The 26,508-nt window shown below is 38.7% G+C and overlaps 1 protein-coding gene across 1 annotated transcript in view; it reads left to right on the top strand.

The window, feature by feature from the left end:
• The window catches only part of LOC130912165 (protein Wnt-7a), a 28,526-nt gene extending 7,675 nt beyond the window's left edge, over positions 1-20,851 (top strand). The window contains exons 3-4 of the mRNA XM_057830041.1: positions 5,130-5,401; positions 19,536-20,851. Of these exons, the coding sequence (XP_057686024.1) occupies positions 5,130-5,401; positions 19,536-20,015 (752 nt within the window). The 3' untranslated portion in view covers positions 20,016-20,851. The remainder of the gene's footprint in view (positions 1-5,129; positions 5,402-19,535) is intronic.
• Positions 20,852-26,508: the final 5,657 nt, after the last annotated feature.

Genomic DNA, 26,508 nt, shown 5'->3' with positions numbered 1-26,508 from the left:
AAAAATAAGAAAATAAAAAATGTCCCTCTGTCCAATGATTCTGTCAAATTTTTTGGCATACTGTGCTCATGAGTTAATGTTGCTAATCAATTTGAATTTATTATTATTTATTGATTTCATTACATTTTATTTTTCAGTATCAAATGGTCAAAAATGTACAAAAATGTATGTGAGTGTATTTTTACAGTTTGGATATGACGTCTTTTTTTAAATTTTTTTAATTCAGGCAAATTGATGCGCTTTAAGTCTTTTCTGTTAGAAACAAAACAATGTTAATAAAGGCGTACTTTATTGTAAGTTGATCTATGTTTTTTTTTTCTTTAATCGGGAAAAAAAAGGACACAATGTTTGGCAGAGGTATACTTCTAATAGTAATTTTATAGACAAATTATACTATTTACAGTGGCGGCAGAGAGTTTTGGGGGGGGGCGCGAAACATTTATGTCTTCCTGGGGGGGCGTAACAGAAAATAATTGAGAAGCACTGCTTTAAGACATGTAAACTCATATTTTTAACTTTTTGGCCGCCGTTGACAGCAACAGGCAAACCAGAGTTACTTTAAAAATTAACTGTTTTTACATTGACCATGCAGAAACTTTTTCAAATGACCACTTACAACTATAAAACTAAAGAAACACATCAACAACCTTCCTCATGCTCTAACAGCATTAATGTTTTTCATAAATTGACTCATTAACTGCCATTTGACTCTCAGTCAAAATAGGTTGGACCGCCGTCAATGGCACTGAATCATGATCCTTCAATGCCAGCTATCCTAGTTAAAATTGATTTTATATTTATCGCTGCACAGCGTTTTATATTTCATTCAAGAACTATTTGTCACACTCTGCCAGATTAACCTTTAGTTAATTGTCAATATTTCCGCGTGTGTAAATGATTTGTTCACTAGACTTGGTGGAGATAACGGCAGGATGGAGATGCTCATGTCTTATGAGTTTACACAGAATGTGTCATTTCTGAATGGATCAATAGCTGTTCCCTTCCTGACAGCCCTTTTATTCATGCTGCTTGTTGACTAAACTGCCGGCAGCCATTTTGGTTCACGGGCAGGACAGTTTCCAGGTCATGTTTCAAAACACTGTAGCCCTTCAGTAATGTTTTACTGAGACCATGATGTCAATCCACATTGTTAATTCATAATCTCTAATCATCCTAATGAAATAATTAACATGTCGTAATTTGTCATTGAATAATTAAAAAAAAAAAAAAAATTCTGAACTGTTTCATTGTCATGTCCCTGATAATTCCATGTAATTGGGGTTCAAATAATTATGCACACTAAAATGCTATATCAAGATATAATGTTATAAGACTATCTAGGTTTTTTCCCCCATTTGAATTAAAGTGTTAAAATCAAACAACAAAACACGCCAAATGAACAAAACTTACCTTCAATGAGCATCTGTTAGTTTGAATTAGTTGTGTGATTCACGCAATTGTACATAGGTGGGAGATCCAAATTTAATGTACTGCAATTTTCCTGGATTGTTTTTCCATATAAAAACAAATGAATACATATTCCATATATACCACATAATTAATTGAGTACAAACCTGTGAAGTGCAATGGAATTAAATAAATACAAAACAGTGATTGACGTAACATTCAAGTATGCAAGAATATAACATAGGAAGGAAAACAAATGACAGGACAATTATAATTTTGATTATATCCGTGATACGGTATATATTGTTACTTTAGCTTGGCTGCTCAATTTCTGATTAGCCTTCTTTTTTGTCAATTCCATTTATTTTAGCTTGTTATTCGTAATGAATGAAAAACTAATATGCATTACAAATGCTATATGTGGTTGGTATCATTAAAATTTAAGTAGAGTATATGATATATATTTCTCAAACTGTGTAGTAGGGCTTGGCGATTTCAAGATTGAGAATGTGGCTCAAAAAAAAAAAAAAAAAAAAAACAGTCAATATCTGCGATCAGCCATGACATATTTAACCCTTACACTCAGTATTGTACAAATGGGGACGCCGGCGTCCCCTTGATTTTTCTGGGCCATTATGTCTGTTGTACTCGTCATAAAGAAGTCATTTTTGACCAGTGTTTCGCATTGTAACTAAACGAGTTTTGCCGAGCAGACTGGAAAAATCCATTCGAGGTTCACGTCAGTGGCCGCCATCTTTCATCCGCAAAGTTTTACATCCTCTCTCTCTGCTAGAATAATGAATTTTGATAACAATTATATTGGAACTACGACAGCACAACGACAAGGCAGGGGTAAAAGAAGGTGTGGAACACTAGGAGAAGACCAGACCGTAGGAGGCGAGTACAAGCATTAAATTATGCTGAGTCTGATGAGGAGTCTCCAGAAAGAGGGGACATAGATTTAGAAGAAGAGGAGTTGATAAACAATGGCATTGATCACCTCCAAGAAAAACCTGGGATGTAGAGACCCATCCCAGATGTAGAAGATAAAGTTTCATTTCATTGAAATGAATAGAAAATGTTATTTTTCAAGTTTCATGACAATAATGTGTCAGGAAAACGCGGGCAGGCAGGTTGTGTGAATCCAAATGCAGGGAAACAAAAGCAGCCAGGCAGGTGGCGGTGATCTCAAAAAACGTTTTAATAATAACTAACAAAAACACAAAGTACAACCAAAAGTACTGGGGATCAAATGGGCAAGGTTCAAACAAAATTTACTTAAATCGGAGAAACTGGTACACGAGGGCTTGGACAGGGCTTGACTTAGACATTGACATAGACAATGACGCAACAAGGAGTGAAAAGAAACTGGGTGCTTATATACACACATGCAGACAAGGGGTAACGAGACAACGAGGAACAGCTGAGTAACACAGGAGGATGCAGGTTGGAGGATACACTAGGAGCAGGTACAACAGGTGAAATCAATGGGCAATCACAGGTACACACTAGGAGGGAACCAACACAAGACCTAACATAATGTCGATTGTTTACAAACTATTGTCAAAAATTGCCAGTTTTGGAATGTCGATTACTCCGTGCTCATTTGCACAACCTCGTTGTGCAATATGTCAAATCAAAGCTAAAATGTTACATTTTTATGATCAGTTGTCAAAACCTTACTGAGATTTATAGTTTATCAGTAATTAAGCAATGCGTGTGATTTTCCATGTTTGGCATTTGAAATTCTTCAACTTTAGTTGGCTTTGACACTTTCAAAAATGTACAAATTTTGGAAAAAAGTTCATGACATAATCCTTTGATGATTTAGGAATAAAAAGATGTGCAACAAGGCATTTTTGAACAGTTTTTTATTTTATTTTATACTGCGAAAACAAGGTTGTACTTCAAAGCAGAAAACAACGGTGGGATGCTTTCAAGGGTTTATTAAATACAAATAAAAATACATACGATTGCGGAAAAGGGGTGAAAACAAAATGGGTCCGTGACGGTAGAGACACGGAAGACAGTCCATCGTCCATCTTTGGAAATGTGTGGTTTATTTTGTTGCTGATGTTGGGGTCCGCTACTGCGGAAACAAGGTTTTACTTCAAAGCAGAAAACAACGGATGGACGCGTTCAAGCGTTTATTAAATAAAAAATAATAATAATACACGCGATCGCGGAAAAGGGGGAATAACACAATGGGTCCGTGACAGTAGAGCAGAGGAAGAGAGTCCATTGTCCATCTTTGGAAATGTGTGGTTTATTTCGTTCCCAATGTTTGTGTCCACTACTGCGGGAGTAAGGTTGTATTTCAAATCACAAAACAACAGAGAGATGCGTTCAAGGGTTTATTAAATACAACAACAACAAAAAAATACATGCGACCGCGTAAAAGGGGGAATAACACAAAGGTTCCGTGATCGTAGACCCGAGGAAGAGAGTCCATCGTCCATCTTTGGAAATGTGTGGCTTATTTTGTTGCCGATGTTAGGGTCTGCTACTGTGGAAACAAGGTTGTACTTCAAAGCAGAAAACAACGGAGGGATGTGTTCCAGGGTTTATTAAATAAAAATAAAAAATACATGCGATCGCGGAGAAGGGCGAATAACACAAAGGGTCTGTGATCGTAGAGCCAAGGAAGAGAGTCCATCGTCAGTCTTTGGAAATGTGTGGTTTATTTTGTTGCCGATGTTAGGTTCTGCTCCTGCGGAAACAAGGTTGTAGTTCAAAGCAGAAAACAACGGAGGGACGCGTTCCATGGTTTATTAAATAAAAATAAAAATACACGTGATCACGGGTAAGGGGGAATAACAAAACGGGTCCCTGACAGTAGAGCCGAGGAAGAGAGTCCATCGTCAATCTTTGGAAATGTGTGGTTTATTTTGTTGCCGATGTTAGGGTCCGCTACTGTGAAAACAAGGTTGTACTTCAAAGCAGAAAACAACAGAGGGATGTATTTAAGTGTTTCTTCAATACAAACAAAAATACACGCGACCGCGTAAAAGGGGGAATAACACAAAGGGTCCGTGATTGTAGAGCCAAGGAAGAGAGTCCATCGTCCATCTTTGGAAAGGTGAGGTTTATTTTGTTGCCGATGTTAGGGTCCGCTACTGCAGAAACAAGGTTGTACTTCAAAGCAGAAAACAAAGGAGGGACGTGTTCAAGGGTTTTTTAAATACAAACCAAAATGCCCTCTATAGTGTAAAGGGGAGAATAACACAATGGGTCCGTGATATCTCGACCCCCTTCTCTTGGATGGCCTGGGCCTAAATACAGTCTTGATGACCTTGAATTGGCTGCAGTTACGACATTGGGAATGCTCACTCTGGAACAAAACAGGATTTGACCAACATTGTAACAGCCGATGCGGACCAAAAATGACGTAATGTCCGGGTTATAAAATCGCACAGAGAGCGCCAGAGGGCAATACGGGACAAGTGTGTGAAAGTGTCCAACCCGCGTCATTCTTTGGACATCTCTACATTCGTGAAGCAATGACGCGAGTAAATGCCGCGTCACCTTACACGGGAATTTCCCTGGATATGAGTGTTAAAAGGGCTTAATTGAGATCGTACGATATGAAAATTAAAATTGTGATCCTTTTTTGACTGATCACTCAGCCCTATTGTCTAGTATTTACTGAAGTAATTTACCTGAAGCATAAAACAAACAAAACACATTCCTTACTTTGATACATTTTATTGTGTGTTTTTTAGGAAGTAAAGAAGCTGCCTTTACGTATGCCATCATAGCAGCCGGAGTGGCCCACGCCATCACCGCCGCCTGCACACAGGGTAACCTGAGTGACTGCAGCTGCGACAAAGAAAAGCAGGGTTTCTATAGCAGGGACCAAGGCTGGAAGTGGGGAGGCTGCTCTGCAGACATCAGCTACGGCCTGGGCTTTTCTAAAGTGTTTATTGATGCCCGGGAAGTCAAACAAAATGCAAGGACGCTCATGAACCTTCATAATAATGAGGTGGGACGCAAGGTAAGCTGCACCCATCTCTGTTTGTAGCTCAAATTCTACCAAATAATAGCGGAGGTGAACTTTGCCAAAGATCTGCTCAGCTTGAACAAGCAGGCCAATGATGGTAGCTTTTAGGGAAAAGATCTGTCAAAGTGAGAAGGATTGATTACAACCCAGATGACTGCAAAGAAAACACATTGGCACTGTACAAAAAGATATCCCGGTTCCTTGTTTGCTTCACCAGTAGGGCATTATACAATTACCTTTATTTCTAATGCCCCTTCATTATGATAAATTGGTAGCTTTGTGCTTGTTTGTGCACGGCAGGACTGCAGTGATGACTTGTAGTCAATGGACTCTTTCAATTCACTTTTACTCAGTGGGTGTAATTTCATTCAATGCCATTGGTTCATTCTTATCCGGAGACATGACTAAAATAATGATACACTTACATTTTCTGCAAGAAACAAACGGAATTTGCAGCAAAGAGCTCCAAGACAGACAACAATTGTGCGGCAGGATACAAAGAGGACAAACATAGCGTTCTCCTGCTCCTTTCAGCAGGCCGGCGCAGGGTGACAATGAGACTCCATTTGGTCTAAGAGGTTAAAGACCAAGTGGAGTGACGTGCCAAACAGCCAGAGAGGACCTAGTGAAGAATAAAAAGTAGCTCTGGCCAAGTTAACTCATATCCACTCTTCCTTTCCCTGTGCCAGAAAAGCCTGATTCACACAACTGACACGTCCATCGCCTCGCTGCGTGAAAGACCTCGCGCACAATCACCCCGAGCGGATCATTTTCTATGTGCGCGTCAGGGCAGTGAATCCAAATTGGCTTTTCTGGACAGCAAATTTGTCTTCCAGGAAACGTGGAGCAGTGGTTTTTGTTCTTTTTGCTAATAAAGGGGCTCTCTGTTTTGATAGCAACCACCCCTCCCCTATTTATGCTAATCAAATGCAGTGATGCTGAGCAGGAGCTCCCCTGGTCCAATCACCCAGACAAAGGCTGTCACAAGTGTTGGTCACACAACAACTGATGGATTAGGGCCGTTGAACCCAGCAATTTTATGAAGTAACTTGCGTTTTTAATGGTAGTAAAGTCTCACACATACAACATTGGGATTAGGGCTCCCACAAATGATTATTTTCACCATTAGATTTGGCTATCGTTTGGATTTTATCTGATTTTAAAACCGATACTTAGAAAAAAAACAAACAAACTTTAATTTACCATGCCAAACTGAATACAACTTAGATTGAATCTTGTTTTGTGTCTTTATGTTTACAGAGCTATTTATTTGTAAGAGCAAAGTTCAGTTGTGAAAGGCAAAACAGACGTAAGGGTGTAACGGTACATGTATTTGTATTGAACCGTTTCGGTTCGGGGTCCTCGGTTCAGAACGGAGCCGTACCGAACGAGTTTCTAACATAATGTAACCCTTACTTTTTGAGGCTGTGAGTCAACCGGATTACAGTTTCTTTGTGTAGATTACATTTACTCCGTCTTCTCTACTATAACGAGGACCAACACGGTAGGAAGTTAGGAAACGTCAACGGCGCGACAACGTGGCCGCCGCAAGAACTCAGTAAAACGCGGGCGTAAAAGTCATTCGGCCAATGCACACCAGTCGCAGTGCGGCTGAGCTTTGGACGCGTCCCAGAAGCGGCTCAACGCGACGCACGAGAACGGCACAGTTGATTATTTGACGCGAGACGCGGCCCTCCTGCGTCAATACCACTACCGGTAGCTAGGATCGGGCCGGAAGTCACTCGTGTAAAAATACGGTGGATCCAGGACGATTTTCAAACTAACATGCAATCGTAACCCACTTTTTGAGTCCGTCAGATCTCTTGAGTGGTAGATCGGGGCACAGTTGACTTGTCTTTGTTGATTTACTGCTGTCATCTCTGCTATAATAATAACCAACACGCCTCTGTGTTCAATACAAAATCCTCCTACCACAACAAAACAAGTAGGAACTAATATTCACATAGGAACTAAAGTTATACAACATAAAATGTACAATGTAAATGAATACTAAATCACATTTGTAAAATATAAACACATAGTAACATACATAATAGCCCATTTAAATAAAATAAATTGAAATGAGCTAAAACACCTGTAATTAAATAATAAAAATAATACACACATCCTACTTACACAATTAAATTTATTAATTTCTGTGTGGCGCTTTAACTTGAGAAAATCCACCAATAAAGCTTTGGAAAACCGTTCAAAGGAAAAAAAAATGTTTAATTGAGGCATTGCATTTGTAAAATACATGTTAAAATCTTTGTCATTGGGATTGCTTTTCTCTTGAGCACTTCTTTTCTCTTCTTTCTTTCAGAAAGAAAGCTGACCAATACGCGGGGTTTGAAAGGCAAATTGTTGTTGGATTATCTTTAAAATACCCGCTAATTTTTGAGCAGAATTCTATCTTTGTATAGGCTAATGTTCCTATTGTTGAAAGCACAAAAGTGTGTAATAAACAACTAGTACATTTATATTTTGCATTTTGTTTTCTTACTGTACCAAAAATGAACCGAACCGTGACCTCAAAACCGAGGTACGTACCGAACTGAGATTTTTGTGTACCGTTACACCCCTAGTTGTACTGTTTGTTATGCACTTCCTTTTTTAGCATCTCGCTCATACATAAAAAACCAGTGTTGTTTTTAGCAGCCCTTTTAATCTTAGTCTTAGTCTTTTGGACGAAAACACTTACAGTGTATCACAAAAGTGAGTACACCCCTCGCATTTCTGCAGATATTTAAGTATATCTTTTCATGGGACAACACTGACAAAATGACACTTAGACACAATGAAAAGTAGTCTGTGTGCAGCATATATAGTGGAGTTAATTTATTTTCCCCTCAAAACTCAAAATATAGCCATTAATATTTAAACCCCTGGCAACAAAAGTGAGTACACCCCTAAGAAAATATGTACATCCCTAAATGTCCAAATTGAGTACTGCTTGTAATTTTCCCTCCAAAATGTCATGTGACTCGTTACAGGAGAGCTGTCAGCATTGCTGCCGAGATTGAAGAGGTGGTGGGTCAGCCTGTTAGTGGTTAGACCAGGGGTCCCCATCTGCCGGGCCGCGGACCGGTACCGGTCCGTGGCGCATTTGCGACCGGGCCGCAAAGAAAAAAATAATTTAATAACGACCACATTCTGGCCGAATTAACCCTGTGCCCCTGCTTAACACACCAATATCTCTGTCTACTCTAGATATAATACTACGGGATAGATTACAATTTTGTCATAGAAGTCCATTGATTGGACTGCTAGCAATACATCTCGTTTGTGTATATAATATATCTATGTGCGCTTGTCCTCGATAGTAACGTATTACTAGGCCGCTTTGCAGCACATTTGTTCCCGGAAATTATTAGCCCCACACGAGCGAAGATAACAGGAAAACAGACGTCTTTGGAAATATTTATACGGCGAAAATGATATTTTTACGGCGAAAAGGGCACCTGACGAGCCTACAACCTTGAAGACCCACGAACTGCGAATGAGTGGATTCGTGACCCGTTTGTGAATAAACAGAGAGTTCGCAAATGACGGCGACCTTATTAAACATACATTTGAGACAACAACTCTACCGAGGTTCTGGATTAAAGTCATTCTGGAATATCCTGACATCGCGACAAGAGCGTTGAAAACCTTGCTACAATTTCCAACATCGTATCTTTGTGAAGCGGGCTTCTTAATTAATGTTTAACGACAAGGCGAAGTCGTTAATGGTGAGCGCGGTGTGCAGCTGTTGTGTGAAGCTTACATGGCAGGATGAATCTGAGGAGAACTTTTCTACAAGTCCTTCCATGATCAAACGTAAGTTAATATTCCTTTCTTTCAAGAAAGTTTGTAGTGTTTACTTTGGAATCGCTGCATTTGCGCATTTTGTGGCTATGTTTAACGTTACGCGCATGCGCAGAACCGCATCGTTGCAATTTTTGATGGGTTGCAAAATTTGTCAGAACACCGGTCCGTGAAAAAAAAGACCCAAATAACACCGGTCCGTGGTGCAAAAAAGGTTGGGGACCCCTGGCTTAGACCATACGCTGCACTCTACATCAAATTGGTGTGCATGGCTGTCACCTCAGGAGGAAGCCTCGTCTGAAGACGGTACACAAGAAAGTCCGCAAACAGTTTGCTGAAGACATGTCAACAAAGCGCATGGATTTCTGGAACCATGTCCTATGGTCTGATGAGACGGGCGGGCTTTCTTGTGTACTGTCTTCAGAAGAGGCTTCCTCCTGAGGTGACAGCCATGCACACCAATTTGATGTAGAGTGCGGCGTATAAATGCAGTTGGCGTGATGTCACGATGACGTCATCTCGCATAGCAACGTGTCGCCATTTTGAGAGGGGGGCACGCACAGGCAAACATCCGTAGACAAATGTTGTCTGAAATTCATATATTTCAGCTGTGTTTTGCGTCTTTTTTTCATAAAAACATCTTAAACATGACTTATTATTATCACGAGTCACTGAAAGTGATACAACTTAAAATTTGCGTGTATTGGCCTGCAAATCTGCCCATACAAAGTCGCAGCTGATAGCTGGATAAACAATCCAAAGGAATTGCCTGCAGTGGAGTTCGGAAACATCGACAACAACCTCATAAAGTCACCCAGTAAGTTGACCTTTATCAATTACGTGTAATATGTACTGTGAGGAACTCAGAAAACTGGTAGTATATACGGCGTGGTTATTTCTGCCGTAACCGGTAATTCGCCTCCAAGCGTTATTTAGCCGTGAACATGTACGGCAAAATAACCAATTCCCACTAGGCCAATAATATATCGATTGACCGATCAGAGCAGTTTACGGCAAAAGAAAAATAACGCTTTGCGAGTTGTCGGTTCCGGTAATAATAACCACTGCCTAGTTTATTGAATCCTAGCAGCTAATAGGGGCAAAAAAAAAAAAAAAAAAAGATTAAAGTTTACTCACAAGTAATAAAATGTCGGCTGCAAACGTAAATGTGCCTGGTCCACGGAACCCTCTTCTTTTACTGTTCCTCTATTTATTGCTTTCAGCCAATTGCTTGTCATTTTCTTCTCACGAGGAAGAATGAAGAGCTTCAAATGCGGCTCCGAACTCTTCTTTGTGTTACAACCCGCAACACGGCAACTATTAGTCATTCCGACGGAAAAAAGACCGCAAATAAGACAAAGTTCAATGCGTTTGTACTACAATGCTCGACAGAGCAACTGCTGGTGACTCGTGTTTTGCCCCCATTTCAATATGGCGACGCTTTGTTGTGGCTGGTGACGCCATTAATGCCCGGATGTCCGACTGCGAGAATGGTCTGAGCACTAACAGGCTGGCCCCCCCACCTCTTCAATCTCTGCAGTAATAATGACAGCACTCCTATAACAAGTCACATGACATTTTGGAGGGAAAATGACAAGCAGTACTCAATTTGGAAATTTAGATGCGAAATGACAGAGGACACCGGGGTGCATCAATAATCGATTTATAATCGAATCGAAGCCTCTTAATCGTAATCGAATCGTGCCTAAAGATTTCCACCTCTACTAACCACACATACGATAAGAAAATGTCACACATTCTGAACTCATGACTGAAACTAAGGAGAATTTTCATCTCGTTCTCGTCTCGTCAGACGACAACTGGCATTCATCTCGTCATGTTTTAGTCTCCCAAGACACGTTTTTAGTGCATCATCGTGACGTCATTGTCATGAAAAAATTGTTCGTTGACGAAGTATTTTCGTTATCGTGATCGTTGACGAAAACAACACTGGAAACAACTTAAGGATGGTTGCCGCTCCATGTATAAAGGCTGTGTTATGTGTGTAGAATTTCTACAATTCATTACCGTAGTTTTCGGACTATAAGTCGCACCTGAGTATAAGTCGCACCAGCCCAAAAATGCGCTATCAAGAGGAAAAAAAACATATAAGTCGCACCGGAGTATAAGTTGAATTTTTTGGGGAAATTTACTTGATAAAATCCAGATATGTCATCGTGAAAGGCAATTTAAAATAAAAATAAAATAGAGAACAACGTGTTGAATAAGTGTACAGTATGATAATGTTACATGATGCATGAACAACAAAATGCGAATGTTAACGTAAGATAGCCTATAAGAGTTATTCAGATAACTATAACATAAAGAACAAGTTTACCAAACATTCAGTGTCACTCCAAAACACCGAGATAACATGTGAAATGATCAGTGTTGGGAGTAACGCCGTTATAAATAACGCCGTTACGTAATGGCGTTATTTTTTCAGTAACGGGGTAATCTAACTAATTACTTTTTCCGCCGTTACAACGCCGTTACCGTTACTGACGGTCAAAAGCGGTGTGTTACTTACTCTGAATAAATTGAAGAAACTACCAGCCGTGTCGAGTCGACTCCCTGCTCTGTTGATTTGTCATCCAAGACTTTGGGTGCGTTCAGGTTCGAGAATAGCGCACGTACTTCTGACTTCAAGCTGTTTGTCCCTGCTCATTCAATTAGACAATGCTTTCCAAAGTTTGGTAACGTTTCTCTGTTTGCTACACCTGATGCTAGCCTCGTTCCCATCTCCCACTGTCAGCCAGCTATAATTCTGCTTCCATCTTGAGGACGGCAGACGCTTTGAAGTAGGCATGTGCCGGTATGAGATTTTGACGGTACGATAACCGTGAGCAAAAATACCGCGGTTTCACGGTATTACGGTATTGCTATTTTGAGATGTATGGGTTAAAAAAAAAAAAAAAAAAATTCCATTGAACAGGAATTTTTTTTTCAGAACATAGTTGCAAATTGGAACATGAATATATTGTTAAAATAAATAAAATATCAATTAAAAAAACTAATATTTTAAATAAAATTAAAATACAATTTATAGACTATACCCACAGCTCAAGTCGTTCAAGATTAGAGCAAGAACAAAACAATTTCTATAAAAAAGTAAAAACACTTCTCAATAATTTTAAAAAAAAATTATACTGCATGACTTTGTTTGGAGGGTGGAAAAGCTCAAGTGAAGTTTCGCCATTTTCAGCCACTGTGTCAACTCTAGTCTCCATGTCATGCCTTTGTGTTAAAAAGAACATAAATAATTTATAAGTTAATAAGTTAGTTAAAAATGTACAAGTTAGTTAAAATGTCAATATTGTTGTGGAAAGGTTTCATCTAAAAAAAAAAAAAAAAAAATTGGGAGTGTGACTTCTCCTTGATCCAGCGAACGTGGATTTGTGCTTAGGGCAAGATCATCTTTCTGCAATTAGCGATCTTTGAGGCTACCATTTTTCCCCCCTCGTCATTCAAGCCACTGATTCAAGCGAATCAAGCTTGTTTTCTCACTCTGCGGCTGTAAAACTCGACGAAGTTGCTCTCCCAGCTAAACCTAGGCTAACATTCGTCTTTGTAAGCTTTTATTTAGTTTGTATATCGAATTTGAAAGGAAAATGTGTGTTTTGTTTTTGGCGAACTTTTTCCATGGTGCTAATCTGTTGAAGCTACTCACACATGGAAAAATACAATTGTACAACGTTTTAAATGTATGCATTTTGTATATTCCACTTACCACGATTTGACAGCTCAATAAATTGAAATTGAAAGAGTATTTGTTTTTGGGTTCGCTGGCTGTCTAGCCGATAGAGTCACTTTCACACACAGCAACAAACTGGAGGTGGTGAGCGCTGCCGCGCCACGTCCCTTCTGGCTGCAGTTTTGACACATGAAAAATAGCGAATACCGTTCTACGGTCTGACGGAAAATTTTAGTGGTTTTGAAACCGCGACGTTTTCACACCACGGTAAACCGTGAAACCGGTCACCGGCACATGTCTACTTTGAAGTTACGTGAATTGTCGGGAAACGAGCCTACCTAAATGCAGCCCCTCGAGAGATGCGATGGAAGTGATTGTGATTGGCTGAGGGTTAGAGTCATGTGTCGTAGTAAGCCAATCAGAGCCGGTGATTTCACAAGCAAAACGGAACAGCGCGTGCGGCAAACACACACACGCAAAACAGATGCACAGGGTCGGGATGGCAGAGCATTCAGAAGAAAAATGGTCCTTTTAAGAGGTGGAGATATAGACACTATTTCAAGTTTGTCGAAATTAAAGGAAAGAACCTGCATGTAATGTGTAATTTATGTCCCGCGGCAAAGCTTTTGTCGACATCTGTGGTAAGCAATTCAAATCTGCTGAAGCACCTAACAAGTTAACTACCTGTCTGTTTTTCTCTATTCCACTGACTCGAATACTGCTCAGAAAATTTCAAATTCTTTGACATACAACAAGTTCTTTTTAAAGTAACGGAAATAGTTACTTTCCCTGGTAACTAGTTACTTTTACTATAGAGTAATTCAGTTACTAACTCAGTTACTTTTTGGAAGAAGTAGTGAGTAATGTAACGAATTACTTTTTTAAAGTAACATGCCCAACACTGGAAATGATATAATGATGTGTTAATAATTTCACACATAAGTCGCACCCCAGCCAAACTATGAAGAAAATTGCGACTTATTTTCCGAAAAATACAGTATTTTTCCAGTTTAAATTTATTTATTTATTATTATTATTATTTTTTAATATATATATTAAATTAAATTTAAGTTTAAGTTAAAAATGGAACTACAGTATTTTTTTTCACAAATATTTATAAATTAAAATATTTGAATGTAAATAGAAATTAATTATTTACTCGTTTTTCCCTTTTTTTTTTTAAGTATTTGCAATTTAAAATGTTTTAATTGGATGTAAATAGACCATTTAAAAAGATGTTTACTGTTCTTTTCTTTCAAAGTAAAATTACTAAGAGAATTTTTTTATTGTTCTCTTTCAAAAATATTGTTCAAAATGATTGAATAAAAGAATTTTTGTATCTATTTCTTTTATTTAATTAAAAAAAAACAGCAAGTTTGACTACTTTGACTGATTGATTAGTTACCGATTGAATTGATCGTGGCAACCCTAATTGAGATGCCATATCAAACACAAAACTCCAAAGATTACAGGAGGAAACTCACATTTCACCTTGTCAAGAAAATGCCTGTTCCGGCCTATAACGCTCCTCATTGTCATCAGGCCGGGCTTTAGCAGTAATCCCAGTCACTCTACGCCTCGAATGCTCACTCTTGACATTTGTGTGTTGTGTGGTGACTAGACACACAGGGGCTGACATCTGATACTTTATTTTGGCTTCTGTGTGTACGCTATAATGCAGCAATGTGATGGCCTTCCGTTTAATCCCCAACTGTGAGGTGCTTGCTTCTCATGTTGTCATTAAGTATCACATTATAGACAACCCGTTATTATTTTCAGAAAATAATGATTAACCCTATTTTGAGGGGATGTTTTTAGACCTCTACAACTGTAGAAGTATAAATCTGATACCGTTTTTGGGCACCTGATACCAATTCCAATACTTGGCTGTCCTGTATCACCCATTGCTGATACTGTACCAATACTATGTCATTTGTAAAAATATACAAAATATATTTTGCGGCTTGCATTAAAGTACTTACCTGAGAAAAGGCTGCTGTCATCGTCCTCATCTGTAAGGCAAACTCTTGACTGCGTTGCCGAACATTCTCTCACATCAACTATCTGATCAACTAGAACCAGTGTTCCTAGCTGCTTTTCTACTGTAGTTTTTCACAAAATAAAACAGATATTTCAAAAATTATGGTAAATTGCAACTTAAGTGGGTTTCCATTAAAGGAAAATAAAACTTTTTTTTTTCCAAAGGGCGTAGAGTGCCCAAAACCTCTTGCGTGAGTTTGAGTGAATCGGGGAGAAGTGCTCATGTGACTGGCTATGTCATATCCTTTTGTGTATATATTAGCGGTGCAACGGTTTGCGGTTCAAAGCCGAACCGTACGGTTCGCCCTGTATGGTTCAATACGCCTTTATGAACCGCGACTTTACGGTTTTGCAATTAATGTATTCCGAACGCTTGTGGAATGAATTGATTGAGCTCTGTGTGCCTGTGTGTGACGTGAGGCACCGCTGTGGAGAAATTCCCGCCCCGCAAGTAAATGTCGGATCACTGTCAAGCACCTGTGTAATAGAAGCCGAGTAACGCCCTCTCTCGCTTACGAGTGAAGTGAAAGTGAAACAAGAAAGAAAACAAATAGCTATGGCGAGCGGAGGAGTGGAGAGACGGAATTTTGAGGAAGCACAGGCTTCGTTCATATCTGCGGTGTGGCAACATTTTGATTTCCCCGTGGACTACAATGCGGAGGGAGAGAAAATATTGAAGAAAAAAAAAATTGCAAGCATTGCTCAGCGCTTGTTCCTCATGCTAATGGCAACACTTTTATAACATGACTCCGGCACCTCAGCCGGCATTACCCACAGATATCACTTTCTCAGGGCAGGACAGCCCCGAAGATGACTCCAGTGAAAACACAGGGCGGGCGTCCTCAATTTATTTGCCATGCTTGACCCGCGTTACATTGTTCCCTCACGGACATATTTCTCCAGCAACGTAATCCCCGACATTTATGAAATGGCACGCAAAGCCATCGAAGATGATTTTGCTAAAGCACATAGTTTCGCCCTGACCACTGATAGTTGGACGTCCCATGCTACAGAGTGCTACTACCTAACTGTGACGGTCCACTATAATTCATACCTGTCAAGTTGTACGGTCTCGGCGTAATTTGTACAAGTGAGCACTGATTTTTAAATGTGTACGCCATACGGTACGTTCAAAATCTGTACATTTTTTGTGGATTACATTTTTTTTCCTCCGTTCGGATTTCGTCACCGTTTCGGCATGAGACAATGTGCGCCAATACGTTGGTTGAATGACGCGAGAAAAGTCAGACACGGAGAGGGAAGAGTGTTTGTTGAGACGCTGTAGCCAACGCGATGCTAGGCTAGGTGGCTCCAATATTTCCTGACTGTAGCCAACAGCATACAATCTACGCCTAGATATCTCATGCATAGAGAACTACATGCGAAATGACAGACACAGCCACCATTTTAGAGCAGTAAACTTCTCAGAAAGGCTCTGTTGTAGTAAACCTTCCAAGCGTACCTAAGCAACTTTTTATCTAAAATACTCCTACATTGGCAAAATCTTGACTTGAGTCTATCTTTAAAGGATGAAACAGTTTTAAAATTTTCACATGTCGAAAGTAGACAGAAGGGAACTAATGCAAAAACGGGAGCAATATTATCAACTTTAACGGTTGATTCACAACATTAAATGACCTCCAAACATAGCAAAGGTTACTATGTTTTTGGTTTTTTGTTTGTTTGTTTTTTTTAATGAAAAAAAAACATGAAAGGTATCACCAGTTACTTTGCCAAGTAACTTTTTTACTACTGTGTGTGTGTTTCAGTAGTCAGTCACTACACTAGCCAAAGAGCTAAGAGGCATGTTAACAGTCGAAAATGTTTACATTTTAAGTGTTTATTTCATTTTTTTAAAAGCAAAATAAAGGCAGTTTAAAAAAAAAAAATGCAAAACACAAACCAAAATCGAACCGAAACTGTGATCCCAAAACCGAGGTTCAAACCGAACCGTGGGCTAACTGAACCGTTGCACCCCTAGTATATATGCATATGGTGTGTTTCCATAGCACTTTTGCGTTATATTTTAATATTGAAGTGTCTGAAAAATCTCCCCAATTAAGTGCACAAACATTTTTGCGATCCAGGTAGTCCCCGAGTAACGAACGAGCTCCATTCCTATGCTGGGGACGTAACCCGAATTTCCGCGTAAATCGGAATTAACCCTTAACATCCCAACATAACTATCCAAAAACATGAATTATACAGAACGTCATTGTACCGTCCTCGCCAAGACGTTGGAGTCAAGTCCAAGCTAGACAGCGAGCTAAGCTCCGAAATCACGATATCAGACGTCCGTGTGGTTGGCTGACTTTATTCAGATGTTCATGACATAAGCACTTGTAGAATGAAACTAAAATAAACCTCAAATTAAATCAGTTTAGTCTTCAACAACAGCAATTCAAATTTGCATTTATAACTACTGTATTTTTCGGACTATAAGTCGCAGTTTTTTTCATAGTTTGGCTGGGGGTACGACTTTGGACTGGAGCGATTTATGTGTGAAATTATTAACACATTATTATTTCAGTTCACATGTTATTTTGGTGTTTTGGAGTGACACTGATCGTTTGGTAAACTTGTTAGCATGTTCTTTATGCTATAGTTATCTGAATAACTCTTAGTAGCTATGTTACGTTAACATACCAGCCACATTCGCATTTCGTTGTTCATGCATCATGTAACATTATCATACTGTACACTTATTCAGCATGTTGTTCTCTATTTTATTTCTGTTTTAAATTGCCTTTCAAGATGACATATCTGTTCTATGTGTTGGAGTTTTTCAAGTAAGTTTCACCCCAAAATGCGACTTCTACTCCAGTGCGACTTATATATGATTTTTTCCTCTTTGTTGGGCATTTTATGGCTGGTGCGACTTATACTCGGGTGCAACTTATAGTCCGAAAAATACGGTAACTGCTGATACAGCGATAACAATCCGCACAAATGATTAGCATGTATCAGTTAGCGTCCGCACATAATTAAAAACAGTCACAAAAACTTGCCCCAAGTATTCGACCACAATTGAAAACGCACAATAAATAGTACAAAAGGTGTTAAATACTGTACAGGTGTTGCCTCTGTGGATGCTTCACAAGCAACAAATGTGTGCGCAGGCTTTCTTTCCCCTCTCTCTATCACTCGGCGGCGCTCTTCCACATGTGTGTGTGTGTGTGCTCTTCTTCGTGTGCGCAAATACCTTCTTTTTCATGTGTAAATGCGCTCTTACTCGTGTGTGGAAGCACTACCTGCTCTATGCTTCTTGCGCCAAAATAAAAGCATGCATCACAGAACAAAAAGTCAACATTATTTAAAAAAAAACAACAACAACAAAAAAAAAACAACTGGAGACAAACAAGCGAATGAGACTCTGGCGTTGAAAAGTCGAAATCACGTAAGATGTGTACATCGTGACTAGGACGTTTCACGTTTAGGCCTGTCGCGATAACAAATTTTAGTGTGCGATAATGTATCTCATAAATTATTGCCATATGCGATATTATTGCCACACCCCCAATTTTTCTTTTTTTAAAAAAACAATTTACAATAACACAGTTAGAATACAGTATATATTAATAGATCAAGTACACCCATTTAAACGCGATAAATGTTTACTCTTGAATTTAAAAATAGTTTTTAAGAAATCACAACTAAAAACAATAGACCATGCCTCTTTTATGTAAAAGACAACAATATTAATACCGCACAGAAACACAGAAGAAATAAAGTATCTTTTTCAAGAAAAAACATAAAATTGCACTTAATAACTTAAGCATTTAGGCAAATGAAAACTTTTTACCTCATAGCTTCTGCTTTGGCATTCCATGTATAATATTCTGATTGAATGTTTTCCGAGGCACCCTGAAGCGCACGCAACGGTGATGTTGTTTTGTTCATTTGACGCGGCAGTAAGAGACACAGCCTGCCGACAGCCACAGGTTGAGGAAGTGTTGTTAGCGCTGTGTGTTAATAAAAAACGTTGTCAGTACGTCGTGTGTTTGATATCATTGCCAGAAAAACACACATAATAGGACACCATACAGCTTCCTTTTTAATGTTGTCCTTATAATGATGATTTGCTGCATCATAAATCACTTTGTGACTTTCCACCTCCATGATGAAGCGTTCTTCATCCATGTTCGCTGGTTAAACCGTGAATAAGCAACTGGGCTGTTGACTCCAGGCCTGGCTCCGCCCATTTTGACGGATGCGTCTCCGGCAAAAATAAAAAATAGGCTAAACCATCCGGCGGTCTCCAGCATGCCGGATGGTTTAGGCTATAAAATTATTACACATTTATTATTATCATTATAAAATCTGACCTTTAAGTCTTTAAGTCTTCATTAAATGATAAATCTTTTTTCAGTGAAACAAATATATTTTTGTGCATTTAACATCATTTGGGAGGGTCTTCGCCATAGGAGCCATTTCTGAAACCAATTGAATAATTACAAGTCAGGTTATCAACAATTGTTTCTACAAAATGGATAAGCGACAAGACTTTTGTCAGGGACTGTAGTATCTGCATCGCTAGTTTTTCCTGTGAATATTGGCTAAGTTGCTGAACAGTTTCTCTGTTTCTAGGTGCTGGAGAAGAACATGCGACTGGAATGCAAATGCCACGGAGTGTCAGGCTCCTGCACCACCAAAACCTGCTGGACTACACTACCAAAGTTCCGTGAGCTTGGCTACATTCTCAAGGAGAAATACGGCAATGCGGTTCAAGTAGAACCGGTCAAAGCCAGCCGCAACAAGCGCCCTAAATTCCTAAAAATCAAGAAGCCATATTCTTACCGGAAGCCCATGGATACAGACTTGGTGTACATAGACAAGTCACCAAACTACTGCGAGGCAGATAAGGTGACGGGCAGCTTGGGAACACAAGGGCGGGTATGCAACAAGACTATATCACACATCAGCGGCTGTGACCTGATGTGCTGCGGCCGCGGCTACAACACACACCAGTACTCCAGAGTGTGGCAGTGCAATTGCAAGTTCTTATGGTGCTGCTACGTGAAGTGCAACACATGCAGTGAGAGGACAGAGGTGTACACCTGCAAATGAGAATATTTATTGGCCGGTGCTACGTGGTCTTGAATGTGTCTTCTTATTTTCACGGACATATTGGTTCTTGTGGCTGCACGAGGAGCTGCTACAGGACTGTGGACATGCAGTTTCTTGGGATGAAATGCGACGAAACACTGTCAAGGGAAAAAAATGCACACTGCTGCACATATCGTGGTCAAAGACTTGAAGCTACGCGGACACGGACTGGCGACAAGAAACGGAAAACAGCCCGCGTGATGGCTGTGCCGTGCACACTGCTGTCTTTCACTCATGGAATGACTCAGCCATGTGGAATATTTAACATACTGTGTTTTATAGAATGGAGATAATTAATATTAATTTATTGGATAAGAACTACTGATTTTGTCCGCTCTGGGTCACAAATATAACTCACTGTTGAGGGGGGCTTAGTTTATTAAAGGGATCGGAAACTGTTAACTCACTGGATTTGAATCCGCCTGGAATCAGGCGGTCTTTAACTTGTGACCCACTCGTATCGTCCCTCTGTTTGCTGCTAGTCCCGAGAATCCCATTTGTTTAAGTCGGAGCTTCAAAAACACAGGCACATTTTCCACTTTTGGTAAATATTGGTTCATAGAGTATATTTTGTAAGAGCCTATTTTTGTATGGATGTCTTATTTATATCTGTTGCATAATATTCCACATTAAGCTCGGACACCTGTCTGTAAAAAGCTGTATGTATGTAAGTTTGCCCCGGTTGTCACTGCCACGTTTGTGTAATGTGAGTTATAGAAGCTGTTTCTGTGTGTCTGTTGTTTACTGCATTTCATGACTACTACTGATGGAATACAGGAACAGAATAACACCAACAATTGATGATTTCATTTTTGATTCTTCTTAAATCCAGGTTCACATTGATATCGTTTACAGAAATGTTCCCGAATGTTTTACAAGTCAAAAAGTAGTGTAAAGTAGTGTAGTTAGTCCAAATGTTAAATGCAAAAGGTGTTATTTAATATTTTTAGCCAGTTTTGCCGTTCAACCCTGCACTAATTAGATTTCAGGTAGGAAATGGTAACGTACTTAAAGGGATCCACGGATAGAAAGATTTGTAGTTTTTAAAAGATAAATGTTATGATTGACATGACATGGGAAGGGGGCCTATTTTCAAAAACTTCAAACTTCAAATTCAAATATTTTCAAAACCAAGGATGCTACCAACCTAAAACCAAAACAGGCACCTACCATAGCCATTCAGTGGGGCAAATAAGTATTTAGTCAACCACTAATTGTGCAAGTTCTCCCACTTGAAAATATTAGAGAGACCTGTACTTGTCAACATGGGTAGACCTCAACCATGAGAGACAGAATGTGGAAAAAAAAAACAGAAAATCACATTGTTTGATTTTCTTAGAGAATTTATTTGCAAATCATGGTGGAAAATAAGTGTTTGGTCAATAAGAAAGTTCATCTCAATACATTGTTATGTACCCTTTGTTGGCAATAACAGAGGCCAAACCTTTTCTGTAACTCTTCATAAGCTTTTCACACACTGTTGTTGGTATTTTCGGCCCATTCCTCCATGCAGATCTCCTCTAAGAGCAGTGATGTTTTGGGGCTGTCGTTGGGCAACACGGACTTTCAACTCCCTCCACAGATTTTCTATGGGGTTGAGATCTGGAGACTGGCTAGGCCACTCCAGGACCTTGAAATGCTTCTTATGAAGCCACTCCTTTGTTGCCCTGGCTGTGTGTTTGAGATCATTGTCATGCTGAAAGACCCAGCCACGTCTCATCTTCAATGCCCTTGCTGATGGAAGGAGATTTTCACTCAAAATCTCTCGATACATGGCCCCATTCATTCTTTTTCTTTTACACAGATCAGTCGTCGTGGTCCCTTTGCAGAGCCCCAAAGCACAATGTTTCCACCCCATGCTTCACAGTGGGTATGGTGTTCTTCGGATGAAATTCAGTACTCTTTCTCCTCCAAACACGAGAACCTGTGTTTCTACCAAAAAGTTCTATTTTGGTTTCATCTGACCATAACACATTATCCCAGTCCTCTTCTGGATCATCCAAATGCTCTCTAGCGGACCGCAGAAGGACCTGGACGTGCACTTTCTTCAGCAGGGGGACACGTCTGGCAGTGCAGGATTTGAGTCCCTGGCGGCGCATTGTGTTACTGATAGTGGCCTTTGTTACTGTGGTCCCAGCTCTCTGTAGGTCATTCACTAGGTCCCTCCGTGTGGTTCTGGGATTTTTGCTCACCGTTCTTGTTATCATTTTGACGCCACGGGGTGAGATCTTACATGGAGCCCCAGACCGAGGGAGATTATCAGTGGTCTTGTATGTCTTCCATTTTCTAATAATTGCTCCCACAGTTGACTTCTTTACACCAAGCGTTTTACCTATTGCAGATTCAGTCTTCCCAGCCTGGTGCAGGTCTACAATTTTGTATTTGGTGTCCTTCGACAGCTCTTTGGTCTTGGCCATTGTGGAGTTTGGAGTGTGACTGACTGAGTTTTGGACAGGTGTCTTTTATACCGATAATGAGTTAAAACAGGTGCCATTAATACAGGTAAAAGGAGCCTCGTTAGAAAGAGTTAGACCTCTTTGACAGCCAGAAATCTTGCTTGTTTGTACCTTGGTGACCAAATACTTATTTTTCACTCTAATTTGGAAATAGATTCTTTAAAAATCAAACAATGTGATTTTTTGTTTTTTTCCCCACATTCTGTCTCTCATGGTTGAGGTTTACCCATGTTGAAATTTTCTCTTTAATCTTTTCAAGTAGGAGAACACAATTGGTGGTTGACTGAATATGTATTTTCCCCACTGTAAATGAGTCTCCGTGCACAGCAGCATGAAAAAATTCAAAGTCGTTCCCTAATAAAATTCCGATTACTGTATTTTCTTTACTATAAATCGCAGTTTTTTTCATAGTTTGGCTGGGGGTGTGACTTATACTCTGGAGTGACTTATGTGTGAAATTATTACCACATTATTTTATCATTACATATGTTATTTTAGTGTTTTGGAGTGACACTGATGGTTTGGTAAACTTGTTAGCATGTCCTTTATGCTATAGTTATTTGAATAACTTAATAGCTATGTTACGTTAACATACTGACCACGTTCGCATTTCGTTGTTCATGCATCTTGTAACATTATCGTACTGTACACTTATTCAGCATGTTGTTCTCTATTATATTTTTATTTTAAATTGCCTTTCAAGATGACATATCTATTCTATGTGTTGGATTTTATCATGTAAATTTCCCCCAAACATGCGACTTAGGTAACACTTTATAATAACTATCTGTTTTACTAGTTAATAGATCATTAGTAAACTGTTGATAAATTATTTATTGTTGATTTGTGAAGTATTTGTTAACAGTTTGTTAAGCATTTACAGGGTGTTCCAATATGGTTGACCCTATTCTAAATGCCCATGCTAGTTGATGGGTTTTAATAAAACTATATACACTTTATGTTGAAGGTCATAAGTTTAATTGGTTAAATATACAAAGAAAAGTACAAATATTTGTTGGTTCTATGGCAGATTTTCGTAAATGTGCAACATGAGCGCTGCCTGCAAAATGCCGTATCAGAATGCCTTTTCTTTTGAAGTAAATGAAATTTCATAACCTGAAAAGATAGAAATGCCAAAAGTTACACACAAAAACTTGAAACGTTTCTACACAAACTGTTTCAGGTTAAGAACACCCTGTAAATGCTTAACAAACTGTTGACAAATACTTCACAAATCAACAATAAATCATTTATCAACAGTTTACTAATGATCTATTAACTAGTAAAACAGATAGTTATTATAAAGTGTTACCGCGACTTATACTCCGGTGCGACGTATATATGTTTTTTTCCTCTTCTTTGGGCATTTTGTGGATGGTGCGACTTGTATCCATGTGCGACTAATAGACCGAAAAATACGGTCATTATTTTTTTTTATATATATATAACAAAACTTAAAATGGCTATAAAATTCTCTGATTTTACACTAGATGCAAAAAAAAAAAAAATCACCAAATGCCGAGATAATGACCTATTGTATATTTTCAGGATCAATAGCAATATTTAACATATCATTTAAGTTTTTCCCCAAAATACCAATTTATTTTTTCTTTTATTTACTGCATGTTTTCAACAGCTAATAAATCACTCAGTTTTCACATCAGACACGTAATACTTGAGAAAAACCTGCAGAATCAATTATAAATAATTTATAAATAGATTATTAATAAATTGTATTTACAATCACAACTTTTTAAAGCATAAAATAGCCCTTTATTGTCATTATACAGTTGTACAATGAAATTGCGGAGCATTTCCCTTTGCAGTGCATGATAAGTTAAAATCTCAAAAGTGACTTGCAAGTATACAATCTAAATAAACAAATATAAAATGCGTATGAGATAGCCCTCTATGTTCAGGCAGTGCAAATAATCGGGGTTATTTATATTTATGAATACTTTATGAATAAATATATTTTTTAGGGCTGTCAAATGATTGAAATTTTTAATCGAGTTAATTACAGCTTAGAAATTAATTAATCGCAATTCAAACCATCTATAAAATATGCCATATTTTTCTGTAAATTATTGTTGGAATGAAAAGATAAGACACAAGACGGATATATACATTCAACATACGGTACATAAGTACTGTATTAGTTTATTATAACAAATCAACAAGATGGCATTAACATTATTAACATTCTCTTAAAGCGATCCATGGATAGAAAGACTTGTACTTCTTAAAAGATAAATGTGAGAACAAGTTATAGAAATTTTATATTAAATACCCTCTTAGTGTTTTCGTTTTATTAAAATTTGTAAAATTTTCAATCAAAAAATAAACTAGTAACTCGCCATTGTTGATGTCAATAATTACACCATGCTCACTCCCCAAACCCATAAAATCATTTGGATCCAAGCGCCAGCAGAGGGCGCCAAACCCCAAAAAACAAGTGACAAGCGGACATTACATCGCTGTCATTTTAATCTGTTTGAGCGGGGCATGTGCGTTAATTGCGTCAAATATTTTAACGTGACTAATTAAAAAAATTAATTACCACCTGTTAACGCGATCATTTTGACAGCCCTAATATTTTTTGAGTTATTTATAAATATGGATATAAAAAAAAGCCTCGATTCTTGGTTAAAAGCAAAAGAAACCGCGCAGTATTTTTGTTACGTAAATATGGCGAATGTGCAGCTCGTCTTTAAGTTTATTGCGGCGCCGCCTTACCACATCTTCACAGCGAAGAGCATTTTACATTGAAATTCTTGTGAATAAATGCTTAAATCTGAATTATTTGTGGATATGGACGTAAAACTGTCTCGATTCTTGGTTAAAAGCAAAAGAAACCGTGCAGGTAATATTTACGTAACATAAATATGGCGATTGTGCGGCTCGTCTTTTCACTGTGGCACCGCCTTACCACATCTCCACAGCAAAGAATGCTTTTCGTTTAAATTCCTGTGAATAAATGCTTGAATCCCCGAATTATTTATAGATATCGACGTAAAACGGTCTCGATTCTTGGTTAAAAGCAAAAAAAAAACAAAAAACGACAGTTTGAATTTAATTTACTTAAATCTGTCAAAGAATTATGCTAGTCAATTAGCTCTTTGATATGATAAGGGGGCTGCCACAATGGCTTTTTCTGTTCAAAACTCTTGTGAATAAATGCTTAAATCACTGAATTCTTCATAGATATGGACGTAAAGCTGTCTCGATTCTTTGTTAAAAGAGCAAAAAGCCGGGCAGTTACTCATCTATTTTAAGTATATATGCCGAAGAATGACGCCAGTGCCGTAGCGGGTCCCATTCTCCCATTAATTTTTTTCACAACGTTTCAAAATGCATGCATGGTGCGAAAAATATAATATTTACCTTGAATTCTTGAACAAATCACTCCTGAGACAATCCTTCCTGTTTGCATGTGGTACAGCTTTCGTAGTTAAATCTAATCGTAAGTAAATCCAAGCTTAAATCCGACATGAGTGTATGCCGTCTTCGGCTATTACTAAATGAAGCTCGGCCCCCCTATGATAAGGCGTGACGCGAAGAATGACGAAGAATCAGGTCATTAGGCATTGCAGTCTATGTAGTTATGAGTTAAAATAAATTGATATTGAAACCCCTCTTGATGTTTTCGTTTTTATACAATTTATTAAATTAGTTTAATTAGTATGTCGCCATTGTTGTTGATGTCGCAGAGCGGTGACGTCACATGGTCATGCTGCCGAGCTTCCAGAGTATGACTTTAGCGACATAAACATGTCGTCTGTTCAACCCTTTCAATTAGAACCCGAGAGGAACAATAAAAAGACTGACAGCACTGTCGATATTTCGCAAAACGAGCAGCAAAAGCAAAATGAACAGGAAAAACGGGATGAGACGAGAGTCGGACAAAACCGGTGTTCTGCCAAAATGTGCTACACCGGCGAAATGTCCTATTTGACATCCAAAGTACTACCGTGCGCTTTCAGCTTGTTTTTGTTTGA

This window comes from Corythoichthys intestinalis, chromosome 2 (genome assembly GCF_030265065.1).
Source record: "Corythoichthys intestinalis isolate RoL2023-P3 chromosome 2, ASM3026506v1, whole genome shotgun sequence".
NCBI classification, from domain to species: domain Eukaryota; kingdom Metazoa; phylum Chordata; class Actinopteri; order Syngnathiformes; family Syngnathidae; genus Corythoichthys; species Corythoichthys intestinalis.
This window is presented reverse-complemented; position numbering and strand designations above follow the sequence as displayed.